This window comes from Zalophus californianus, chromosome 11 (assembly GCF_009762305.2).
Source record: "Zalophus californianus isolate mZalCal1 chromosome 11, mZalCal1.pri.v2, whole genome shotgun sequence".
Lineage (NCBI taxonomy): Eukaryota > Metazoa > Chordata > Mammalia > Carnivora > Otariidae > Zalophus > Zalophus californianus.
Genome location: NC_045605.1, coordinates 74,563,785 through 74,576,148, shown reverse-complemented (window position 1 = coordinate 74,576,148; position 12,364 = coordinate 74,563,785). Strand labels below are relative to the sequence as shown.

General features: G+C 34.7%; 1 protein-coding gene across 4 annotated transcripts in view; it reads right to left on the bottom strand.

Moving 5' to 3' along the window:
• PRMT3 (protein arginine methyltransferase 3) overlaps positions 1–12,364 on the bottom strand; it is a 138,458-nt gene that overhangs the window by 88,662 nt on the left and 37,432 nt on the right. For all 4 annotated transcript variants that reach the window (XM_027578120.2, XM_027578117.2, XM_027578118.2 and 1 more), the window contains one exon: positions 4,708–4,807. In XM_027578120.2, the coding sequence (XP_027433921.1) occupies positions 4,708–4,807 (100 nt within the window). The remainder of the gene's footprint in view (positions 1–4,707; positions 4,808–12,364) is intronic.

Genomic DNA, 12,364 nt, shown 5'->3' with positions numbered 1-12,364 from the left:
TCCAAAGAAATACAAATAATGCTTTTTCCCTCCCAAATTTTCACACCATACTTAATCTGTTATTTCTCAAACACATGATTGGCAGGTTCTCTAAATCCAGGTTGAGGTGTATGTGAGCAAGTTTTCTTTATTACAAACTGGTGGCATCTATATGATTACTCCATTCTTGTGAATCAAATATCTGTTCATGGATAACTTTTAAGTAGAAACTTCACACTACCTGTGCCAACTCAATTACATAGGATAATCTAACTGTGTTTATATTAAATGCCCAACTGTCTGAAAATGAAAACTGTAAATTTTAGGAGCTTTCTTTCATTCACAGGTAGAAGTAAACAGCATTACTTCTTCTGCTTTAACAAAGGGCTCATAAACCAAGGGGGGGAAGCACTAGGAATGTTCTTCACCCAAGTGTTAATAGTCTTTACTTCATGTATATTACCATTTTCAAATTTTACTTACTGAATAACCTAGTCAGGCAGTTCATTCATTAGTTAGCAAGTGCTTAACAGACTATACAATTTTCAAAACCAAAGAGCTAACTACTGAGATTTTATTATGTGCAGAAAATGCTTCAAGAAATTTATATCTATTAACTTATTTAATCTTCACAAAAACCCTATGAAGTAGGTATTACTATTATCTTCATTTTACAAAGAAAGAAACTGAGGCACAGAGAAGTTCAGTAACATGCCCAAGGCAACAAACCAAAGCAGCAAAACAGGGCGAAGGGTTAGGTAGTCTGACTCCACAGCAACATTCTCAATATTGTCATATGTTACCTCCTTGACTTCATGTGCTGTATAGCAAATTATAAATAAGATCATATCTATGGCCAGTGAATTTCTAAGTTGTAAAGTTCTCTTATGGTGTACATTCCCTCATCATGCTAAGCCTTGTGATAGAATCTGGTCATACCAAGTAAATCCTGGCTCCCAGTCTCAGGAGAATGGAAAAAGGTACATGAACAATTAATTACAATACACTATAATTTGTGTTGTTAAAAACAGACCAAGAAAGGTCACCTATCCTCATGGCAGTTGGCTGAAATGGCATGGCTTCACTGTCAGACTAAAGACGACAAGAACATTTCAACATCCACCAGTTTAAAATGTGACCTATGACAGGCTTTATGGTCAGTTTGTGGATTGCTGATAAGCCAAATCACAAGCCATGTTGTTTTTTAAATGATATCTTGAAATGCTACTCATTAATAAAGAGTATTAAGCATGAACAAAAGATAACACTGTGGGTGTGGGTATGTGCATGCATGTGTATTACACAGATACACTTGTGCTGGTGAAGATGGGGTAGGAAAGTTAATTCTTAAATTTCAAGGACACATCCAAGAATATTTGAGTAAGGAGAAATTTTAGGTAGCTTCTGTGAAAAGCAAGCCAAGATAGAAAAATTGCAAAAAAGGACTTCAGACAATTTTAATGTAGGTCAGGAATGATCATGACAATAAGTTCACCTAATGTGTAATTCTGCTGATAATCCTGATGATGGAAAAAACAAACGTGCAAACAAGAATCATTGCTGGCAATCGTATCAGATGATGCCAGGATCTTATCTATGTATTTATAAGGAGGTCACACTGAAAACATAGATGGAAAACACTAACACCAAATGAGTCAATCTGGCTTAACTCGTTTGTAGCACAGAATTGGGGACACTTACTTTGGACAGTTTTATTAGACAATCAGAAATAAGATGTCATAAAGAATGGCTGTATTGGTAGAGTAAAATATGGAAAATGAAAGGAGATACTCATAGGCATAAATACTAACATCTTACAGAGATTAAATTGATTTAAGTCATTTATTCATTCAGTTATTTATTTAATATTGGCTAATTTAATATCAGTTATTTATATAACTGATAATAATTTTACCAAATGGAATTTCCATTCAATAAAAAATGAAAATGTAAAATTAAAAGAAAGCCTAAGTCTGGAAATTCATAACTCTAAGAGGCAAGTGATGGCTTATTAAATAATATGCTAACAGCAATGATTTGGCTTTTAAAATTACATTTTTTTTTAAAGATTTTATTTATTCATTTGACATAGAGAGACAAAGCAAGAGAGGGAACACAAGCAGGGGGAGTGGGAGAGGGAGAAGCAGGCTTAACTAAGAACATCTTCCAAAATAAAGCAAAGTTCATGAATAGTTGTAGACAAAAAAATAAATCTAGATTAACATGGAATAGTTAGTGGACTATAGGAGAAGAAAACAAAATGTACATCTCTGTAACATACAATACCTACACTGCTACACTGCATTACAAGTCCATTAAAAAGCTTAATGCAAATTTTATTAGAGAAATAAGGCTATCCAAAGTTGACTGCCTTAGAATAACGGCCATAAATTATGGTGTCTAATGCTCCACCTAACACATTTAACATGATCTGCTAGACTTCAATTCCACTGATGCCTATAAGGAAAGGGAGACAGTAAGATAATGCAAACTCTTAAGTTATACCCTTGTGAAGAGGAATAAGGAAAGTTCTTAGTTAACACTTCCTGAATACACTGATTTACTTCCCTTAGTGAAGGGCTTCTGAAAGCACCTTGGTTCCAAACAACTGGCTTTCATTCCAGGTTCCAGTGACTCAGAATTATTTGTATTATAATGCCTTCCTAATAAAGGCAGAGATCAGACCTGACCAGTCCTCCAAAATGAAAGGTACCCTTTACATCAATTACAGTCTAGGAGAACAGAAACCATAAGTCATGAAAACAGAAAAATGAATACAGGAAGTTGGTTACAGAGAGGGTAAAAGATATGGTAAGTGATCAAGAAGGAACTGAGACAACTGGACATGAGTAGACACCAGGAAGGAACTACCATTCCTAGGCTAGAGAGACAAAAGGAAGAAGCAGTGCTACAAGAGTCCAGGGCAGAGTCACACAGTGGACACTGGAATTATGACAGACTTGTCCAGTGGGAATTGGAGTCACAAAAGAAACAGCTTCTGCCAGCAATACAACTAGAGGCAAACAGAAGCAAAGAAATGCCCTGACTTTTCCCTTTCTTTAAATCTCCTATCAGTGTTTCCCGTTGGGTTTCCCAAACCCCGCGGATGATGGTTGTCCTTGGAGCCTAGAAAAAGCAGCCTGCAGAGCTAGCCCTCCTTCAGTACAGAAGCAGGCAGAAGAGTGTAAAATGCACCTGAGGACAAATAAGCCCAAGACCAGCACAGCTTTTCAATAAAGTTCATATCGTAAATGTGACGATCTCATAAATTCACTCAATCCAGCTAATTTTTTATTATACCAACTGCCTCTAAGATTTCAATTGAATATTAGTACTTCTAGATCATCTTTCAGATTTTGAAATGAAAATTCCTAGAATATCAATATCTAGAAATATAATTCTGCTAGGCAGGTCAAGAACTATCCAACTAGTTATAACCAGATATGGAAAAACGTTCAACTGGGATGACAGAAAGTTTAGTAAAGTCTGTCTCAGTTTGCTTATATCCTAATTTGGAGTAATTCAATAGATGCATTTTCCAAGAAAAGTAAAATGGTCCATGGAGAAATGAGCAGGTCAGCCAACATTTAGCACACACTATTTTAACATATTGCTGAGTAAATGCCTCAAATGTGCTTCTTCAAAGCACCTTTTTGTCGTCCTTAAAAAGATGCTGGATTTTTAATTATATGTAACTAAATCCGTATCTTTTCACCCAATTCATAAAAGAAATCAGAGTGCTAATACAAATTCTCTGGTATAAGAAAAATAATGACACTGTGATTAAAAATTATTAAAAGCCAACCCTACCATAAAAAAATCAACATACTCTTTCATGTACAAAAGAGTAACTGCTAACAACAGTGACTGTCACTGGCTCTAGATTGAAATTTACTTATACATTAAATCTGAACATTTCAAAAGCTCCCTAAAATCCCTATTTTGCTAGAAGTATTGCTATGATTATTCAAAATTTATAGATAATTATAAAGCATAATGCATTTTTTCCAACATTTTTTGATAAATTCATTTACTGAAAATATATATATCAAATACAGGTTTTTAAAAAAAGGCTTTAAAACTCTCCAAAAACTTAAGAAATCTTTATCTGGAAACGCTAACTTGTCTTCATCAAATTGGCATATCAACAAGTTAAATCAGTTGTCAAATACCATTAGTTTTACTTCATATACATTTAAAAATAAACATTCTGTGCCCTGACTTACGATTTCAAAAGCAAATTCTAAAGCTATAAACGTATCTTAATTTTATTATTTTAATCACGCTAATAAATTCTCTTTTATGTGATAAAGAACACTGACTACATGGCCTCACATAAGAAAGATAGGACATTCAGTATTAGAGCAATAGTGGCAACATCATGTTAATTTTGATGAAACAGTCCTAATAAGTCCTTACTAGTCCTCACAGGCTTTTCAGCAAACATATTTAGATCTCCACAAATTTAGAAAATAGAAAAACAATAATTCTTTATTATGATTTTAAAAGTAAAAAAGCTAATTTATTCTCTTTTTAAAAAGATTACAAACGGCCAGTAAATAAGTGCCATATCAGAATAAACTACCATAAAAAGATTGTAGCTGTTTTTAAAATAATGCCATTATTCTGACATTTATCAAACATAATTAAATGCAGAAAACTACTACCTTATTCACTGCTTTCTTTTTTTTAAAACCAACACAAGTAGTTTTTTCTGCAAACACTTACCATCCACTCAGATATAATAACATCTACTTTTTCTACAGGAAGGCAAACTTCTTCAATCTTTCCTTTAATTAGTGTAATAGTATCTTCAAGTTTATTTATTCTGAAAATTATCATAATGAAATAAATTAGTATGTTAAACAGACTCAGAAAACTAGTTAAATTACATAATTTGTTGGTAACGGTTCATATTATTTTGTATGTTCAAAATTTGTTTGATTATTCCCTGAACACTAGAATTACTTTTGATCACTTCATAAATGTCCAAGAATGTTTCTGATTAATATGGCAATACCCTGAACCCATATTGAAAACTTCAGCCTGGAAAAAATATGAATTTTATCAAGAACACATAATAAAGTTATTGTTTTGTTTTAAGGGAGAGGTGGAAAGAGACATACAGACCAGACAACAAGAGTACATTTTAAAGGCAAGTAGTGTTTCACAGTGGAGAGAGAACTAAAAGCCAGAAGCTCTTTATTTGAACCCTAGATCCCCTTGTAATTGTCAGTTAAGTGATCTTCATCAAATTATATCATAATCTTCTGAGCTGGTGTACTCCATGTGTAAAAGAGAATGATGATGCCTGACCTATCTACTTCGCAGCTGATTCTGAGAATCAAATATTTGTGAAAGCAGCACATATTTCCTCAAAATATTACATGCTGCATAGAACCTATCTACTACAATCTTAAATTATTTAACCTTGTCCACTGACACTCATTAGGTATTTTTATATGCTTGATCTAAGACTAGCACATATTTTCCACCTTCCTTTTTAAAATGTGAAATAGACAACAGTTAAGGAGATAATTTCAGAGTTAAAAGCAAGCTGCTAAGTTTTTATCTAGTTAAAATAAACTCAATCCTCAGAGGATATACATCTAAATTACAAAGGATTTTTTCTACTAACAAAGGAGGATCTTTCCCCAATTTCACTGAGGTATTATTAACATAAAATTAAATGCACTCATTTAAAGGGTAAATTTTGTCGACTTCTCCAAAAGAGACATCTGAGTGATTGCTATCATCATCAATATATAGAACGTATCTACCTCCTTGAAAATATCCATTAGCACTCCTTCCCAGAAAATCCTCCTGTTCACAGGCAAACATTGATTTTCTTTCTTTCACTACATATTAGATTTGTATTTTGTAGAGTTTCTTATAAATGGAATCATAGCAAATGTACCTTTTTGTGTGTGGTTTGTTTTATATTTTATAAATATATAAATTCATGCATACTTTTGTGTATATCACTAGTGCATTCCCTGTTGTCGCTTAGTATTCCCATGTGGATAAAACAATTTTGTTGATCCACATACCCGTGGATGGAATTCTGGATTGTTTCTAGCTTTCGGTTATAATGAAAAATGCTACCATAAACATTTGTGTACAAGTAAAACTGATCTGTCAAATGAAAGTATCTAACTTTTAAAGAAACTGTCAATCTGTTTTACAAAGTGCATATACAATTTTATATTCCACCAGCAATGTATATGTACATTCTTGTTGCTTCACATCCTTGTCAACACTTAGTATTGTTAAGCTTTTAGATTTTAACTGTGTGATGAGATCTCATCATTGTTATAAACTGCATTTTTCTAATGATCAAGCATTTTTTCCCATGTGCTTATTGGCCATATCCCTACATTGCCTTTTATTCCAATTTTTTGCCCATTTAAAAAACCAAGTCAGTTGTATTCTTATCATTGAATTTTAGGAGTTCTTAACATTCTAGATAAAAACCGTCTGAGATTTGTGTGTAGTAAATGATTTCCCCATTCTGTGGCTTTTTAATTTTTTAATGGTATATTTTGAAGAGATAGTTTTTAATTTTGACAATGACCAATTAATATTTTTTTTTCTTTTGTGGTTCATTTTTGCCTACATGAAGTCTTTTCACCTGTATTCTTCTAAAACTTTTGTTTCCATTTGAATTAATTTTTCCACATAGTATCATGTTCATTTTCTTCCATAATACCAACTGATATGGTGGAAAAACTATTACAAGGGATAGTTTCAACTTCCCTGAAGAAAAAGAATCACTAACCCAAAGGATTACTTTGGTATATTTGTCAAAAATCAAGTAACCATATATGTGTAAGTTTATTTCTGGACTTTCAATTCTGCCTCAACATTTAAATATGCATCCTTATGTCAATACAACACTATCTTGATTACTACAACTTTAAATTAAGTCATAAAATCTTGACAGTGTACATCCTTTAACTTTGTTCTTTTAAAAAATTCTCTTAGCTACTCTAGGTCATTTGTGTTTTCATATGAATTTTAGCATCAGCTCTTGGTAATGTAATGCACTTTTCAGTGCTAATATCTTAGACATACTTTGTTAAATTTACCCCTAAATGTTTGATGACTTTGGTTGTACTGTAAATGCTATATATTTATTTAAGTTTCAATGTCTACTTGTTTGGGACTACTAATAAAAAGTATAAATAATTTTCATATTTTCACCTTAAATCCTATAACTGTGGGATTTTTAGTGGTTATTTTATACATTACTTTTTAAAAAATTTTTTATTGTTATGTTAATCACCATATATTACATCATTAGTTTTTGATGTAGTGTTCCATGATTCATTGTTTGTGCATAACACCCAGTGCTCCATGCAGAATGTGCCCTCTTTAATATATACATTACTTTTTTTTAACATTTTACTCCTTTATTTTCTTTACAGTTAACATAAAGAGTTATATTAGTTTCAGGTGTACAACATGGTGATTTATTTTATAAATTTCTTAGGATTCTACATGTATATGATTATGTCATTTGGGAGTCATGAAAGTTTTACTTCCTTCAAATCTTTTATTTCCTTTTCTTGGTTTATTGCACTTTAAGTTAGATTCCCCAAGACAACAGTGAATAGAAGTGGTGAGAGTGTACATCCCCTACATTCATTAACTGTTATCAAATATGACACTACCTATCTTTATCAGGTAACAAAGGTCCTTTTTTGGCTAGTTTGCTGAATTTTCCTTATGAGTTTCAAATTTTGACAAATAATTTTTCTGCACCTATTAAGATGATTCTACAGTTTTTCTTTCTTTTCTGTTAATATGATAAATTATATTGACTTTCAAATGTTAAACTTACCTTGCCTTCCTAAGATAACTCCACTTGGTCATAGCTTATTATCCTGTTTATAAATTAATGGATTCAATCTGCTAATTTTCTGTTAAAAACATTTCCATCTCCTAGACTTACTATGGTGATTACTCTGTAATGTATATAAATGTCTAATCACTACATTGTACACCTGAAACTAATACTGTATATCCCCCCAATCTACTTAAATTAAAAAAGTATGTTTCCCTTTAAAAAAAAAAAGAAAATGGGATGCCTGGGTGGCTCAGTCAGTTAAGCCTCTGTCTTTGGCTCAGGTCATGATCCCAGGGTTCTGGAATTGAGTCCCACATCTGGTTCCTTGCTCAGCAGGGAGCCTGCTTCTCCCTCTGCCTGCCACTCCCCCCTGCTTGTACTCTCGTGCTCTCTCCCACGCTCTCTCTCCGGCAAATAAATAAATAAAATCTTAAATTTTATGTTCATAGGGATGTTCATCTGCGTTCATAGGGATACTGGTCTGTAGTTTATTTTCTTGGAATATCTGTTTGACTTTAGTATTACTGTAATATCAGCCTCATAAATTATGTTGTGAAGGGTTCTGTCCACCTCCAAGAGTTTAGTATTACTTCTTCATTAAACGTTATAAGAAATTTGCTATTTGGGCCTGCAGTTTAATTTGTGGGAAGGACTGTAATTACCAACTCATTTTATTTATTTATTTAAGATTTTATTTATTTGAGAGAGAGAGCGAGAGAGAGAGCCCAAGTAGGGGGAGAGGGAGAAGCAAGCTCCCTGCTGAGCAGGGAGCCTGATACAGGGCTTGATCCCAGGACCCTGGGATCATGACCTGAGCCAAAGGCAGATGCTTAACACAGTGAGCCACCCAGGCACCCACCAACTCATTTTATTTACTAGATCTAGGTATATTCAGATTTTCTAGTTCTTCTTCAATCAATTTTGATAACTTTCATTTTTCAGAGTATTTTTCCATTTTACCTAAATTGTCATTATTTATTGACATAAAAGGTGTCTGTAATATTCCTTCATTATCCTTTGTCTAGAGGATCTATAGTGATGTTTCCATCTTCAATCCTAATATTGGTAATTTGTATCTTCTCTTTTCTTCTCGATAATTCTAGTTAGAGGTTTATTAATGTTATCTTCTTTAAATAAATTTCATTTTCATTAATTTTCTCTATTGTTTTGTTTTGTATTGCACCGATCTCTGATCTTTACTTTCTTTCTTGGGTATATTTCACTCTTCTTTCTCTGCCATATCTTAAGATGGAAGCTTAGATCACGGATTTTAAATGTTTCTTCTTTTCTAATATAAGCATTTAAAACTTTAAATTTCCTCGAGTATGGCTTTAGCTGTATCCCACAAATTCTGATACACTGTGCTTTTTTTTTTTTTAAAGATTTTATTTATTTATTCATGAAAGACAGAGAGAGAAAGAGAGAGGTAGAGGGAGAAGCAGGCTCCTAAGGAGCAGGGAGCCCGATGTGGGACTTGATCCCAGGGCCCTGGGATCATGACCTGAGCCGAAGGCAGATGCTTAACCATCTGAGCCACCCAGGCGCCCGATACACTGTGCTTTTAATGCAGTTCAAAATATTTTATAAATTCTTTCTCTTGTTATTTCTTCTTTGAACCACGGGCTGGTTATTTAGAAGTGTGCTATTTAACTGCAGCACAAGTGACAAACAAACTTTAAAATATTTACTATCCGGCCATTTACACAACAGGCTTGCCAGCACTTGCTTTAGAGCACTACAGAAGCATAGCTAAGACTATACAGTGAGAAGATCTAGAACAGAAATAAATGAGGTCACAGAAAGAGAACAAATAAAAATCCTTGAAGAAATAAAGGATGAGGGACACCTTCTTTGTGTACTCTTTGAAGATTTTGTCTTTGTTTTTGATTTATTGAAGTTGTACTGTAATGCATGGATTTAAAAGAAATTAGTCTTAGATTCTTTGGATTCATCTATGGCTTAATGCTTTTTGTCAGTTGTAGAAAATTCTCATCCTTTCTCTCTTTTTTTTAAAAGATTTTATTTATTTATTTGCCAGAGAGAGTGAGAGAGTGTGAGAGCACAAGCAGGGGGAGCAGCAGGCAGAGGGAGAAGCAGGCTCCCCGCTGAGCAAGGAGCCTGATGCGGGACTCAATCCCAGGACCCTGGCATCATGACCTGAGCTGAAGGCAGACACTGAACTGACTGAGCCACCCAGGCATCCCTCATCCCTCCAATAAAAATAAGTTACTCTGACACATGACTTCTTAATAGCAACAACAGAAGCCAGAAGGTAATAGGATGATAATACCAATGAACAAGAGCAGAGGTGGGAAAACTTTTTATTAAATTCTCAAATCATAAGTATTTTAGACTTCCAGGCCATATGGTTTCTGCTGCAACTATTCAAGTTTTACTGTTGGATAAAAGCAGCAATAGACAATATGTAAACAAAAGGGCATGGCTTGTCCTAACTTTATTTACAAAACAGGTGGCTGGTCCATGGCTGAAGTTTATGGACTTCTATACTAGAGCATTTTCACACCAACCCAGAATCGCCATGCAGAGAAAAATATCTCCAAAACAGAAGCAGATTTTATTTTGAGCAAACCAGCACCATTTTGATTTTGTTTGGCTACAGCCATAAGAGCAGAAAATGTTAAAGAATTAGTTCAGGAAGAAGGAAAATGATCTGAGATAGTGAAATATGAAGGAATAAGAAAGGATGGACTTATGGGTGAGTGAATACAAAGGATCATGAACCACAGATTCTAATCAGGGTCAAGCTTTACAATTTCAAAAATACAGGCAACTAAGAGGTCCTAATTACAGAGAAGTCTGGGACGTTAAAGGCAGATGCTTTGGTCTTTCCTTCTCTACGTCAGGCATGTACTCTCTCACCCAGTGTAGACATGATTTCTAAGTAAGGAGCCCCTCTCCATGTACCAGATTGTTCCCTACTATGAGTCTCTTGATTGCTAATATCTTTGAAATTATTAATGAAGTTTAACACTGGGTAATATCTCTGGGTAATAAGGTTTGTATGAATCTCTTGGAAAATATGTTAGCTCAGGGTAGTGCTAGTAGGAGAACTCTCATACAGATCCATGAATCACAAAGGCTCAGGGTACTTTTTAAACCAGGAAAAGGAGGGGACTAAAAAAATAGAAGGATCTAATCCTCAGATGGTTACCAAGACATCTTTGGTATGAAATGGGAAAACTCAGACTCGGAGAAACTGGCCACTGGCCTGGCAGGGATTCGTAGGCAGAGGGGAAGACAGTGAAAAGTTCTATTCTCTGGCTGTTACTAGCATGTCTGACAAATTCTAGTCCTTTCAGGGAGGAGATAATACCAAGAGAAAAAAAAAACCTGTAAGAACAGTTTTTCTTCTCACTGGAAGGCCTCCTTATGCTTATATGGCTACTTGGGGAGACTAAGTATCCACTAGGAAAGTAATGAACTTAAGGCTATGGGTTATCCCAAAGATGATACAGGTAGATGGAGGACAAAGTCAGAGGACTCCTGAGTACTGAGCCTATTTTGTGAAAGAAATAGGGCATTTCACAAAGACGTACCAGAAAAGCCTAGTGAATCATTATTGGCATGGACAATCAGGAGGATGCATCACTTATTTTATATACAACAGAGTAGAAAGGATTACTTGGGTTGATGATAGATCCGTATGTTGCAGTGAACAGGTACTTCTAGGTGGTACAGCAACTAAACTGCTCAGTAAGTAAGAGCTGGGCTACAGTATACCTACCCCATGAGGGTAACTGCTCTGCCTTCTTCCCAACACACAGATAGTCCTCTAAAGCAGAAGGAATGCTATGAGTGCAAGTAAACTTAGACTGGCTTTACAATAACAATATAATTGAATGCTACTGACAGAGATGATGATAGATGTGGAATTCAGTGACTCCTCATTCTTGAGCATTTTATGCAACCTTGTTATATGTAATCAAGAGGTAGTATCTGATTACTTTAATTACCAAGAATGGCAAATGTAAAGTAAAATGTAAAGTAAAAAAGAAAGTACAATGATGTTGCTGACATACAAAAGAAAGGGGGATCGACAAAAGAAAAAATGGAGGAAACAAAAACCAGCTCACTGAGAAGGACAGTTTATAAGGTTTTGGAAAAACAGTGTGAAAAAGAGGAATGAAGACAGTGAAAAGTTAGCAACAAGGTTTGTAGAGGATGGTTCATATCCTAGCAGGGTCATTAAGGTCTTTACAGGCTTATCCTAAGCAGAAATTATTGCAGAAAATTTTTTTTTTTTTAAGATTTTATTTATTTATTTGAGAGAGAGAGAATGAGAGCCAGAGAGCACGGGAGCGAAGAGGGTCAGAGGGAGAAGCAGACTCCCCGCTGAGCAGGGAGCCCGATGTGGGACTCGATCCCGGGACTCCAGGATCATGACCTGAGCTGAAGGCAGTCACTTAACCAACTGAGCCACCCAGGCGCCCGCAGAAAATGTTTTAAGAAGAAGTTATAACAGCTGACTTGTGATATGCACAACCTTTACTGGGGGATATTCAACCCATGGGTGAA